Source organism: Pholcus phalangioides, unplaced genomic scaffold (genome assembly GCF_987345545.1).
Source record: "Pholcus phalangioides strain wild (caught in Gottingen) unplaced genomic scaffold, Ppha-v1.0 ptg000017l_1, whole genome shotgun sequence".
Taxonomy (NCBI): domain Eukaryota; kingdom Metazoa; phylum Arthropoda; class Arachnida; order Araneae; family Pholcidae; genus Pholcus; species Pholcus phalangioides.
The window spans coordinates 13,570,772-13,585,805 of record NW_028301610.1 but is presented as its reverse complement, the minus strand read 5'-3'; the positions used below and the strand labels follow the sequence as shown (position 1 = coordinate 13,585,805).

General features: G+C 35.7%; 1 protein-coding gene across 5 annotated transcripts in view; it reads left to right on the top strand.

The window, feature by feature from the left end:
* The window catches only part of LOC149072420 (uncharacterized), an 88,635-nt gene that overhangs the window by 51,347 nt on the left and 22,254 nt on the right, over window positions 1-15,034 (top strand). For 4 of the 5 annotated variants that reach the window (XM_089246526.1, XM_089246523.1, XM_089246525.1 and 1 more), the window contains exons 2-4: window positions 1,223-1,330; window positions 8,797-9,000; window positions 10,486-10,695. In XM_089246526.1, the coding sequence (XP_089102652.1) occupies window positions 8,869-9,000; window positions 10,486-10,695 (342 nt within the window). In that variant the 5' untranslated portion in view covers window positions 1,223-1,330; window positions 8,797-8,868. The remainder of the gene's footprint in view (window positions 1-1,222; window positions 1,331-8,796; window positions 9,001-10,485; window positions 10,696-15,034) is intronic. The other variant, XM_089246524.1, reaches the window with a different exon arrangement.

Below are 15,034 nucleotides of genomic sequence, written 5' to 3'. Positions count from 1 at the left end.
CATCATTTTATTTAATAATACTTATATTCAGCACAGTGTGAATTAAAACACCAGCTAGGATCTGGTAAATACAATTAATTATAAATAAAACAATTTTATGAACATTAATTTTTAATAACGTATTGATACAATTGGTAAACATTGAAATCAATACGTCGCGATACTGACACGTATCATTCAAGAAACAATAAAACGTTATCGCCATATATGCTATATGTTTACATAAAAATGTCAATTTTTTCATTCAAACAATACATATGTTTAGCAGTATGAATTAAAACGCCAGGTGGATTCTAGTATATTTAATATTATTTATAAAGAAAACTATTTTTTTTATGATTATTAATTGTCAGAATAATACGTTTAACAACGTATTGATTTAACTGTTAAACACTGAAATCAATACGTTGCGATATTGACATGCATCATTCGTGGAAAAATAAAGCGTCTTATTGTCGTAAATACGTTTACATGAATGTCATGTTCCTGTTTTTCTTCAATAATACATATTTTTAGCACGTGTGTGTGTGAAAATTAAAACACTGGCTATATTTTTATATAAGTTATAAATATGAAACAATTAGTATTTCTACTTCCTTTTAAAATGTTTAAAATCTGAATGCAACAATATATTTCTAAAACAAATACATAAACACATGTTTTGAGAATTTACCCTAAAATTCTCAGATTGCAACACTGTGCCTAGGAAATAGGTTTTTTATAGACCTCATAAATTCAATATATAAAATGTTATTTTAAAAAAATAAAAATTTTCGTGAATAATTATTAACAGAAAACCAATTATTCACATTGATGAGGTTTATGCTATTCGTCTAAGATCTCCCTCCTCCCCCCACCAAAAGTATTTTTACCCTGTTTTTTTCCCTACATGTGTGTATATGTCCAAAAATAAACACTCCAGTCATTATTCGAGCATTGGCCGTAACAGCATATCATTAGAAAACTATGCTGTAGATATCATGAATCATTATAAACTAAAACAATTTCACGTCCTTCAATATTGGAAATGTATGCAAATAAGGGGTAGAAAATCAGATAAGATACAGATATTGGTTATGCACGTGTGTTTTAACGCACATAAGCTTAGTTTTTATAATCCAAATACGCTTTTGGAATCGATGTAATGGAGCAAGGGTTGCCTTTTTATGGGATTTGTTTTCTATGAAAATTTTCACAAATATTGTTAATTATATCGTTTCAGGTTGTTATTTTATTACTCCTTTCTCACGGAGGATGGAATGGTCCATCGGTGACCTTACTCTCATGCACATCGGAGTCCTCTAAAATTATCCGAAATGTGGTCGAAAACGTAAGTCACGTCTTAAATTATTGTGTTTTAATTGACTATATTGCTTTTCTGAATACGCAACATCAAGTCAATGAATCGTGAATGCTGTTATTGGTCGTCATTATAACATCATAATTGAAATTTAACCCTTATTTAGAAGTGGAGTGAAAGCCGTCTTAACCCATGCACCCACATGTGTATGGCTTGGGGCCTCGTGATGATGATGAGATTCGGTACTATGAAACCTCTATGAAAGAATAAAAGGGTTCGTTTCTTTATGGGCTCTTATGTAAATGTTCCCTGCATTGAAGGGCCGCGTTTATTCGCGTGTTCCCTCTCTGAAAAGCTACATTATGATCAAATTTTAATGGTTTCCTCGTTGTTTTCATTGCTTGCAACTAGGATCACTGATTTGGGAATTTTCATTGACGAGCGGCTTAGGTTCGCTGAACATTGTTCAGCAGTGGTCAAAAAGGGAATAGAATGCTCGATTTCATTCCTAAAAAGGTTCCTTCGCGTTCTCCTAAAGTGATTCTTCCACTTTTTCGGGGCTTAGTTCGTCCTATATTGTAGTATTTCGTAAGGTTTTGGAGACCACACATACCTACAGAGACACATAGAATTGGTCGAGGGGGTGTAGAGAACAGCTACGCGAGCTCTTGTTGATGGTACATGGGACTATGGAAATATAATTAATTTTTTGATTGTGTTTACATTTGAACAGCGCAGGTTGCCTGGGGATATATTAAAATTTTCAACGGGATGGATAGGATGAACCATGAGTTATTACTACATCGTCAATAGAGTGCTTCGTTAAGGGTACACCAGTATAAATTGGTAAGGGACTATTCAAGGTTGAGATGTCTCAGGGAATTTTTCTATATAACAAGGTTGTGTGAATATAAATGGAGTAGCATACAACCAGGTGCCGTGAATTCTACTGCAATTGGCACTTGGGAAAAGAATAAAAAGAAATAGGATATTCCGGTGTGATAAATCCAGAGAAATTATCCATACCGAGATAAGCCAACCATATATTTTGTGGACATCTTTTTTCAGCCACCTCGTTGGGCATTTTACCTGCTGTGGCATTTGTATTTGTATTGGCGTTTGGCATTCCAGGAAGATTAAATCTCAGCATAAAATTAGGGAGGTAATTCGAATTATGCATTTGATGCTATTCAATAAGAATTTTTTTTGATAGAAAACTGCATAAAGGCTGATTTATTTCAGAATTACACGTATTGATTCAGAAACGTCCTCAAAATTTCTAATCGATGAGTACCTGAAATGGTCATCAATATTGTCTGAAGCCATTATGTATTTATTGATTGATTCACTCACTACAGACACCAGCCCAATTACAGTGAACCAAATCAAGTGATGAACTATGTATTATGAACCACAAATCATATAAATATGAAAAAGGCTTATGAGATATTATAATCAGGCCTGATTTCTGTATAAGTATACTCCCAGTGGCCCCAAAAATAAGTACAGGGTAGGAAAAAAGTCCGTAGAAGCTTTAAAAATTCATAAAAACCGGAAAAATAAACGAAATAGAAAACTGTTTGCGGTTAGCATCACTAGGTCACGGGAATTTTATTAAGACAGGAAAAAATAACTCAAAAACAGCCGATAGGTGGCGCTGACGTACACAAGTCAAAGAAAAGATACGCAAATGACGAACAGAATGCCTCCAAATCGTTTATTACAGCAGTATGTGTTCCACATCACCACTACCACAGGGGATAACACATTATCACACATTATGTGTTATCCCCTGTTGTGGTGGTCATGTGAAACACATACTGCTGTAATAAACGATTTGGAGGGATTCTGTTCGTTATTTGCGTATCTTTTCTTTGACCTGTGTGCATCGGCGCCACCTACCGTCTGTTTTTTTAGTTATTTTTTTTCTATCTTAAAAAAATTCGTGATACTAACCCTGCAAACCGTTTTTTATTTCGGTTATTTTTCCGGTTTTTATGAATTTTTAAAATTTCTACCGACTTTTTGCCCACCCTGTACATCCATTCACTAACCAAATATCTTAGACCGTAGTTTAAAGAGCCTAAAAAAATCCTAAACCCTCTAATACCGGCTTTACCCATGGACCCCTTAAATTCGAATTCGGGACCCATATATGACAGTCAGTCAGAATAAACTAATTATAAAATATATCAAAGCAAAGTGAAAAATATCGATATTCAAGAATTGAATTTGCAATGAAATTTATACGATTTGTATTGATGTTGATATTTGACTTGAATTTTTTTTTTATTCCATATTATTTCAATTATATTTATAGCGGCAAATTAATTAATTATCGAGAGGCATTTATTGGTGCATGGATATCACAATATACAGCATCAAATAATTAAATATATTTAATAGTGCGCATTTTCCACCTGAAAATATAATTTTCTACATCGGGTTTTATTACGCTATAAATTCATCTCTTAACCCCTGAATTTTTAGAAAATATATACAGTACAATATATAAATAGTATATGGCCAGTGTGAACTACAGTAGCGAGATTTTTACTATAGTTCCCACTAGGGTTACCAACCGTCCTTCTTTAGGAGGGCATATGATCTCCTATTTGATGTCATTGCAAGCGTCCTCCTACGTTTCGGAAAATTCGCCATTTTGTCCTCCTTTTCAGGTTTCCGGAATAATTTATTATTTTTTCCTGGAAATTTTTTTTTTTTGTCTCCACTTTGAAACTGCGTTGATATGAGTGTTTTTGTGTGTTTTTTCCCCACATGCATACCAATAGCTGCCGAAATTCCCAGAATTGTTCTGTTTCTACTTTTTTTTTAGTGATTATGGTTTAGAGTTGAGAAAAATTATTGCTGTGACCGGTTTTATTGGTTGGAATGGTGGCGCCATCTATTGGGGAAATTTGGATAAGCGATGTCACCAAGGGCGCGTGCGCAGACGTCCCCCTTTTTCAGTTCGGTTCTGGTAACCCTAGTTCACACTCCTGTATATGTCTCACTAAAACTTGTGGGACTATCTATATACCAACAGCTGCACTTCAGCTACTAGCCATCTAAATCCAACCGATACCCGTCCTGGTATCATTTCCTGCCATAAAGGGGGTAAGTCAGAAATTGCAAAGACGATTACTACAATTGCGAAATAAACCGCCAGAGAGAATTTCCTGATGTAAAATGTTGCTCACGTACTAATTTTTGACATTGAATTTATGAGAACGTGCTTTGTTGCTGGAAATTATTTGACCACACAAAACACTGATTCCCCACCAGAAAGTCTCTCAGTGCCTCAGAACAACTTTGTGTTAATTCCCAATATATGGTTTATTTTTATTGTCGCCAAGTTTTCGACTACGCCAAAACAGTGATGCGTCGCCATCATCATCCTCATTGGTGCGTTTTCAAACATGGTGTTCCTACCGTCCCCCCGGTAATCCTAGTAAATAGCACCAAATAGGGTCTGGTGATAAAAAAATAGTCGCCAAGCAGTATTATACCGTATAATTTGGGAATTCATCCAACATTGTTCATGTTAGATTATGATTTATCACGCTCACCCGACTATGTTAAACAGAGAAACCATATTTTAGAGTTTATATCAGTCACCGCTTTTCTAATGTTTGGCACGAAAATGATTTACAGATTTTAATCCACGAGATTTTCGGCTGTATGACTTTCTGGATGGAAGACCTGGTCGGAGATTACAAAGACGATTTATCTTGCAACGCGCTACAGCATGTAGGTATGCATGAAAAGGTGCAAAGATCTATTTAACACAAGTGTACTCAACTTTTAGGTGAGAGTTCGGGCCACTTAAGTGATCTGGAAATGTGACGCGAGCCGCTTGAGTGATCTTTAACTAGGTCGCGGGTCATTCAAATGATCTGGGAATATGCCACGCCTCACTTGAGTGACCTGTAAATTTTCTGCTGGTCTCAAGTGATTTGGAAATGTGGCATTTAGTTTATTTTTAAAAAATTGGGTCTGAAGTCACGGGCCACATCAGATGACCCCGAAGGCCACATTTGGCCCACAGCCATGGGTAAAGCATGTATGATTTAACACATATTAATTTATTAAGAAATATGCAAAAAATAGATATCTTACATCTAATTTCAAATTATTAATCATTGATTTTTTTAGTTTCAGAATAACACTGAGTTTTTCATTACATTAAGGCACATGACAGATACTCATGTAAAAAATAATAATAATTCGCAACGGGGTCATAAATTATGCATTAAAAATATTTACGCTCCAATCAATTATATTTCATTTTCGTTACGACACCGGATATCGAGACAAATCGCAACTAATAAAATTATCGATGGGAAAAGATATCGTTAACGCTATTCATCATCCATCCTCCTGGAAATTATTAAGCCAACGATACACTAATGAGAAATGACACGACATCAAAATACATTAAAAAAAAAAATTACCATCTTCCAAGAAATTCCAATAATTTCCAGCGCAGCAAAAAATAATTAAAATCAATAACCGAAAATTAATTCCATCTTCTCGCTACAAGACGGTGAATTTTAGATGCAATAATCCTGTAAGAAGTGCCATCAATCGCTATCTTTGTCCTTGTTGTTATATAGTTAATTTTTTTTGTAATTTATTTATTTATTATTCGTTTTTTGTTCGTCTCCTTCATCTTTTTACTATTGAAAGATTATCATTTCTTAATTGCAACGTCAGTTTCATAATCGAACCATCCGTTAAGGTCCCCCTAAAACCTGACATATAATTTTTTTTTGTTGTATAATCCAATGCTATTCGACTCGAGTAAATTGCACCATCACTCAAGCTGTTAACTCGACAGCTGATGGGGGGGAAAAGCAATTTTTTTAGGAAATATGAATAAAAAACAATTTCTAATAATTTTCTTAAATGACCTGATATAAGACGAGTGAGTCCCTATGAGAAAAAACGCCACATGCTTCTTTCTTTTCCACGAAGACACAAATTTGCAAGTTAATGCCGTTTAAGTAAGCATATATTCGTGAACGATAGAGTTCTCACATTTATATTTAACCCTAGAAAAAAAAATGCCCTTGATTGCAGTTTTCTGGTATTTAATGCAAATGTAAGAAAAGCAAAAAATACATTAAATATGGGCTTTATGAGTTTTTTTGTTGCTAACAAGGCACAGATACATTTGCATGTTATTTATTTATTTATTTTCAAAAATTCTGCAGAATGGTATTTCCACGTTTATGTAAATTCCTCTGAAATTACCCTATTTTTTGTATCGAAATATCTTTAGGGTCTTTTATTGAGGGAAGTAATCGAATATGTCATTTTTTGTACGTCTTTTTATCCGTGGAACTGAAATAAATTGTACTAGAATGAAATATATAACAACGTATGGATAATCACTTTATACAAGGAAGATAGGAAATTACTTTCTGCTAGAAATAACTTGAGAATGGAGAAAGCTAGATAAGTATGGATGCAAGAAACAGCAGTGCGTAAAATAATATCAAATTTAACATTTTTGTACGGCCCTCAATCCAAAAAAGTGTTATGCCTCTTTCCATCAGGCCGAAAGAAATTTACCCCATAATATTTAGATGAAATTTCACGAAGATATCTGTGATTGAAATTCTTGATTTCCATTAAAATTAACGAAATCTTGACTGGGTATAAAAAATGCAAAAAAATCCAAAATTTCATCTGTTGATATCGGTGAATTTTTCTTTGATTTCAACTGGTTGAATTTCTTTCGAAGGCACAAATGTTACTGATTGAAATATTTTGGAAGTTGGGTCGTATACAAATTTAAATTATTATGCCTTTCTCAAATTATTATTTTAAGCACTGATGTGTGTGTATGTTTGTGTCGTAATTTGATCCTGTATAGTTACTTTACTCTATACCGTTATCCAAGTTGCATAGCTTTAACTATCGCTATCCACAAATTATTTCAGATCGAAAAGGACTTTCCTATGCATCATTCTGTATATAATGATTACGTGCTTTACTGCCATCAAATAATACATTGTTGGTTAAGCTATATTTTAAAAAGTGACCTGGCATATTTATCAAGATGGTTGAAAAAAAAATACTTTTTTTTTATGAGTTCGTGGTCTGGAAAATAAATTGCAATCATTATGAGGTGATCGCTCTTCCAAGAGCAAAATAATATGCGGAAATGATTATTGTTCCGTAACATACGGGACATATGTCTGTGTAATGAACTTTATTCCCGCTGAATCGCCCTCCTCTTGGGTTCACTACTGCATATCATTTTAATAAATACATTTTACTTCACAAACGTAATTCGACAGATTTTGACTTTCCATTCCTGAATCTACAATGATTCACGTCTGCTATTGAAGTAAGGCTCTCCTCATACGGGGGATACTCAAATCGATCTCGAGTAGCCCGGAGATCAATAGACTAGTCTACTGAAAGATTCGAGTTGCCCTTTCCCCCCCCCCCCACACACACACGTCGCTACTAAACACACTTCAAAACTCTAGAAACTAAGGAAAATGGCACAACATTTAATTTCTTACTTTCACACGATCACCAGAATATTTATTAATACTGCGTAGTGTGGAGATAGATGAGAAACTTATTGAAACTTAAACAATTATTAACGTATATAAAAAACACAAGGAGAGACATGAAACTATAAACTAACTAATAATGAAGAGTTGCTTAAAAAAACGTGAGGGAAGGCGCCATCAACATGGGAAAAAGCACGCCACAAATTTCAAGAAATATTTTAGAACCACGATACTGGAATAGAGTGAGAGACTAGTATGCAAAGTCGTCAGTCACGCAGGTATTCCAGTCGCCAATATTCCAATATCTTCGCCCGACTGCACCATAGGAATACATCGGTTAGCTTGGCAGGATACTGAATCTTCTGAGGACGCGGTAGCCCAGGTCGATAAGATACAAGCCGAAAGTACCAAAGGATGTTTGGAGGTGTCGCGAGTTCGATACCCGGTTCGTCCTAGTCAGAAACTTTCCTGACACAGGGATACAACAGAAACGGCGACATGACTACAGAAAAAGATTACTACCGCAGGGAGTCCCACATCGAGGGGTTAGCGCACCAACCTCTTGGTGAGTATAAAAAAAAGGCTGTCGTTCGGAATAAATTGTAGGTCCCGGTCCAATTAGCCCTCGTGTGCAGAAAATGACCGTGGTACGACAAAAATTATCAATGATCGGTAACTGGGCGACATCAGTATCCCCGTATGACGAAGGCCTAATTCATTCACTGAACGTGTAAAACAATCGAACCACCGGTATTGTTGACTTTGTGGGATCGATAAAAGCCTGGTGAGTACGAAATTATCGCAACAATTGTTGCCATTTCCTTAAGAAGCACAGTAGTTAGCAACAACTCTATGTGGTAAATACCGTATTTCTATCATAATGAAATGTACTTTTGTCTCTCTCTCTCTACAATGGCTGTGTAAGTATAGATCTGTTTTTTCTGTTTGCTTTTCTGTACGTAGCAAATACTTCCAGTCATTGCGCGGTACGGGGTGCTATTGCCACTTGAATGCCCTCTGCATCCCAGGCGAGACATGTTCTTGTGGCTGCAGACGGACGCTGATGGGCTCGAGAAATACAAGTGTCCAGTTTGTGGTGAGACATTTCAATGCGAAACTAAATTTGTGACACATTTGGACAACTTCCATGCAAAGGACTTGCTACAGGTGAATATTCAACTTTTTTTAAAATTTTCCTTAATATGGCTTAATATGTAAACAGAGTATGTTCAAAGTATGCCTGCAGCTGTAATTATTCATCAGACAAATACATTTTGCGAAACCCCAAAAAAAAGTATGGAAATAACTCGAAAGGGAATGTTCCAAAATGCACCACCAGATGGCATATTACTGTTTATTTAGATCTCGAAATTAAATTACAATGTTGATGTTTGTAAGCGGTGAAACATGCTCAACACAATGGCTGCTGTTGTCAGCTATCATATGAAATCTTAAAATAGTAGTAGTCAACACTTAGCCTTGGGCGTAATCCACACTCAAGGGCAGCGGTTGGCTTTGGAAATATTGCGCATGTAGCACAATGTGCTATCTTTGATAAAAAATGTTACGTTGCCAAGAATCTGATCTATTATGTTGTGAAAGTTCAGATGCCATTACCAGTCAAACCAGCTCTTCCAGGAAGTCACGCAGCCAAAAATCTCGTGGATTAAGTTGTGGGAAGCAGGCATGCCAACCATTAGGAATGCGGTGGCTGATGACTAAAATATGGCTTCTGTTTAACACAGTCGGGTGAGCGTGGTAAATCATAATCTAACATGAACAATGTTGGGTTAATTCCCAAATGATACGGTATACCACTGCTTGGCGACTATTTTTTTTATCACCAGACCCTATTTGGTGCTATTTAATAGGGTTACCCGGGGGACGATAGGAACACCATGTTTGAAAACGCATCAATGAGGAGGAGGATGGCGACGCATCGCTGTTTTGGCGTAGTCGAAAACTTGACGACAAAAAAAATAAACCGTATATTGGGAATTAACACAAAATTGTTCTGAGGCACTGAAACTTTCTGGTGAAGAATCACTGTTTTGGTCAAATAATTTCAGCAACAAAGCACGTTATCATAAATTAAATGTCAAAAATTAGCACGTGAACAACATTTTCTATCAGGAAATTCTCTCTGGTGGTTTACCGTATGCAACAATTGTATATACTCTAAGTATCTTTATCTCTTCATTAAGACCACTAAAGTTAAGCTCTTTGATGAATAGTTACGACTGTAGACAACTCAGAACAAGAAAACCATCATTACAGACACCAAAGAGGTCACCAAGACGTCACCAAAGTTTCATAGCACTTTGATGGTTACAGCCGTTGACAGCTCGTAACAAGAAAACCCATGATTATAAATACCGAAGACATCATTAAGACGTCACCAAAGTTAAGTTTTTTGATGAATAGTTACAGCTGTGTAGACAGTTCAGAACAAAGGGAAACCATGATTATAGATACCTAAGACGTCACCAAATTTCGTAGTTTTTTAGTGAATAGCTACGGCTGTAGACAACTGAGAACAGGAACTAGACCTTGTATATTATCTCGGTCTACTTCACCTTTCAGAGTCCAAAAACTTTTCTCTAACTTATGTTCACATTCATAAATCATAACTAATAAATCGACGTTCCACAGGCAGAAGACACAGTGTGCCTTGACGACTACTGTGATGTCTTTCGCTGCAGTGTACTGCGTCAAAAACGCGAGCTTGCCAAGAAACGAGAACAAAACACCATGAGATTGACAGACCACGATGAGGGATCAATCTCTGAAGACAGTGAAATCGGAAGACAGAAGAAACTCTGTCAGCCAAAAGCCATGGAAACATTACGAGAAAGATGCCGGGTGAGTAAAAAAACATTCTTATAAACTCCATGAAAAAAAAAATTCATTTCAAAAATTGAATTAAAATTCGAAAATTCCGACTTATTTCAATAAAACCAAAAAAAAAATCAATTATTTATGAAAGATTCTGATACCTTATAAAAACCAAAAATTCTAACTTAGTCAATCGATATTCATCCATGCACAATAATGGAAAAACATGCCGCCATTTTAAAAATTATTTTTTTCAAAAATAAGAATTTTGAATATGGCTTTTCATTTCGAATCGAAAAGCTTTTCGGATAATGGTAACAAATGACTTTAATCGATATTTCTCTCTTAAAAGATAAATAAGCATTCATTGATAATGCAAAAATATGCTACGAAAACGGTATATTTCAATACCGAAACGGTAAGCCTCAAAATAGAGAGAGAAATATGCACATAAAAGAATTAAACTGCGCCAATGGATATGCAAATGAGTTTTATTGCAAGCAAAGTGTGGGAATATCGGAATGTTTTTATCTTCTCGTATAAATTTCTGTTACCGACGAAAACATTAACTGAATTTTGAATGTTACTTACTCCAAGAGAGAAAGAGAGGAGGGGAAAAAAATCTCCTGTTTTATTTCTGTCAAAATAGAATTTTTCCAAACGTTGAAAGCCCCATCCACATAATATATCAATTTTTTTTTTCCTGTAAAAAAATACATTGAAGCCATGCCATCACTGTATCTTCGATTGCATTGAAACCGATAAATGCATTGCAGATTTCTCGCTCATTTTTATACATACTTACTATTGTTGGAGGCAAGGAGAAGGAAACATTTCACGTGGGAATTCCAAATAAAACTTTATGATGTTTCATTTCCCGAACGCCATGCCTTTGAATGTTCACTCATTCCGTTCATTGATGGTGGTGGTGAAGAGATGATGATCATCATCGTCCTCTTTCCATTTTTTCTTTAAGCTGGTATGTTCTTAGTTGGAAGAGTGGGTGAGAAAAGATCATTTTCGAATCACTGACGACTTGAATAAATTAAAGCATCCTATAACCGCCTAAAGAGCACTTAAAAGACAGCGTTCCGGGGAATTTCTAGGGGGGAGTACGAAAAATTGCGGACAGGAAGGGCCTTGTTCACTGTTATCATTCACGTGAGTTGCGACACCGCTGTGTGTTGAGTGGTAATTTACGTTCAGCGTCGCAATAAGGATGAAAAGGAACACTTGGTACATTCTTACTTTAATATATAGTGAAATCTCGCTAGAAAATATTTGATATAACGATATAATGGAAATTGTTCACTTATACGGTCACTCATACGGCCACGCACTTGGTCATTCACTTAGCCATACAGTCACTCACAATAAAACAAGGTGTAGCTGTGTTTCAACTATAAAATGATGAATATTCCACAAGTATATATATTACAACAAAATAAACGATAATTATTCGTAACTCGGAGGAGAACCTCGATCATTTTCTCTACGGGCTCCGCGTCTGACAACGGTGGCCCTGAAATCGACCTATTTCTGAGGACCACAAACGCTTACTTCAAGCATGAAATCAATTTATAATTACTGCATAATTACTCAAGTTGAATTGAAATTGAAACAGGACACGCGGAGTAAAAGTGCAACCACTTTTTTTCAGCCGGTTTCCGGACCCTTAATATCTTAGGTTTCAGTTACTGTTTTTCCTTTCTGCTATTAGTCACAAATGCCTTTTTTAGTGTCTATTTTATGCATTTTTAGTGCTTTTTGCCTGCCTATTTTAAGCATTTTTAGTGCTTTTTGCCTGCCTATTTTAAGCATTTTTAGTGCCTCTGTTTGCCTATTTTAAGCATTTTTAGTGCCTAAGGTGCGCTCAGGGCATCCGGATTGCGCTCTTGCACAAGATGGCCCTGTTCATGAGCGAAACACAGGCACTGGGCTTTTCAGCGATTCCTAGGCTGGTCGTCCACTGGAAACTACTACGAGCGAAAACAAGTCGCTTGTATGCGCAAAACTACTATAGCGGTCTTGAGCATATACGCAGCTTGTTTTGCCTCGTAGTAGTTTCCATTGGACGACTGGCCTTAAAAGGAATTATCGGGTCTACAAATCTTGTCTATCATGTAGTATACATGATGTCCTGTAAGTGCTAGTGTGACCTCGTCAACCTTTCGTCGTAGAGGTATGGTTCTAATTTAAAAATACTCAAGAATCTAACAATTTCGAAAGTGAAAAGACAATGTGTCATAAAATAAAAAACGTAGATTTTTATACTGTTACCTTGTCCTCTAACTTCTGATTAATAGTTTTTCCCCTTTTCTGAGGCCAACAAAAAAAATGCGTTTCTAATTGCAATATTTGTTGAGATATTTTAATTAAAAAATTGGAGAAAAAGTTGGAAAAACAGCATAAAATAATAGACAACGCTTTTTTCCCTCATTTATGCTGCTCTCAAGTGGCCTGCCACATATTTCTAGAAAGCAGAAATGATCCGCGGAACATTTCCAGATAATTTAAATGTCTCGCGGCACATTTACGTGTCACGTAAGTGGCTTGCGACACTTTTTCGTCCCAATGAAGTGGTCCGCACTTTCCAAAACGTTGAGCACCCTTGGTTTATGGTGTTCTTTCCTAACTTTTCTCCGATTTTCATATTGAAATATCTCAGCGAATATTGCACTTGGAAACGTGTACTTTTTTTTTTGTTGGCCTCAGGAGAAACAGAGCAACAACTCTTTAATTGGGTTTTACAATACAGGGAGTCCGTATAAATATTTAATTTTTATATTTTAATAATTATACAACCCTTCGCAACATGAATGACGTATCTGAGTTCTACACGTTATTTTGATACTTTTCTACTTGGAAGTAGGCGGCGGCAAGGGGAATCAGAATCACCCTTATGGGGTGTGCGGCAGGTGCGGTCAGATCAGGCCCGCACTTACGTTAATAATAATTTCTTTCCTAAGTTCTGAATTTCTATCAAATCTGAAATTCTGAATTTTCATCAATTCTGGATTCAATTCAAAATTTTCTTCAAATCAAAATTTTCATCAACTTGTTTGTTAATTCGCATTCAATTGTGTTTATACAGAGTGGTAACTATCGACCGCCCAATAATTACACACGTGATTCCTTGTGAAAAACTAATGCAGAAAAGTGTTTTCCGTTTTTGGATCGGATGAATATTAAGTGAGTTATAAGCTTTGAAATTTTGTGACGTGTGATTTTTCTAAGGTCAGTTACGTGCCAAACTCCGAATGAAAATACATTTCCTCCGCCAGTAGCGGGTTGTCACTTCTTGAAAATTAACTGAAATATCCAAACCCATTAGAAGCCAAGTTCGGCCTTCTTCTTTCACGATTGGCGCTTTTACTCTCAATGCAGTGTGACAATATAACCTTGTTATTACGTATAGCTTAGGTAATAGCTTCGTCTTCTATGTTGGCAAATTTATCACCAAATTTGTAGCGTTAGCCAAATGAGATCTGTTTGAAATTATTTTAGCGAAATCAACACTTTTTTGCCAAAATATGGCACAAATTGTTTACCTTCACTATCAAGTCAAATTTTTTGAAAGAAGGTGCATACAGTGCGTACGTGTTTACTGCGCGATCATTATTTTACGTTGTCGCTTTAATCAGATTACATTTAGATTTTATTGTGGATCAATAAAACGGCAATATTTTTTTGGGGTTTTGTGAACTTTCATTGAAACTGTTACGCGTAAAAGACTTCAATGAAGGATGTGAAAATGGTAGCTTGACGAAGGTGTGACGAAACAGTGAAATAATAACAACGATTCACACACATACACACAATCGGAAACTTTTAATTAAACTTATGTTATGAATTCACGTATTAGAAATAATTTTTGTTTCAGATTTTTTGCATTGATTTTGTTCTCTTCACTGATTTTATTGTGCTTTTGCAATGCAATTTCCAGTGGTCCCCCTCATTTACCTCCGTTGGTGATTTTGCCGTATAACGGAAAAGTTTTTGGCGACAATTCGCGGTGACCTTTATTTTGTTGTATTCATGCGATCTGAATTGTCCGTACTTTTTCTCAATCAAATGTGATCAGTTTTTAACGTTTTTTTTCGTGAAATTTTTTGCACTGTGATTTGCAATAGCCCTCAATTTCCTTAATTTCAGCAATAATTGCCAGTTTTATTGTAAATTGCATGTTTCGGCGACAATTAGCAATATGCTGTATATAAGATCGCGATTTCCGGTATTTTTATCAGTGAAATATTTTTCTCTCATACCCAAAATATGAGGGTGTAGTTAGTCTCAAGAGGATATTAATAATATCAGTTTCACAACCGAATAATTTTCCATTCATTACTAAGTTTTCATTAAATTA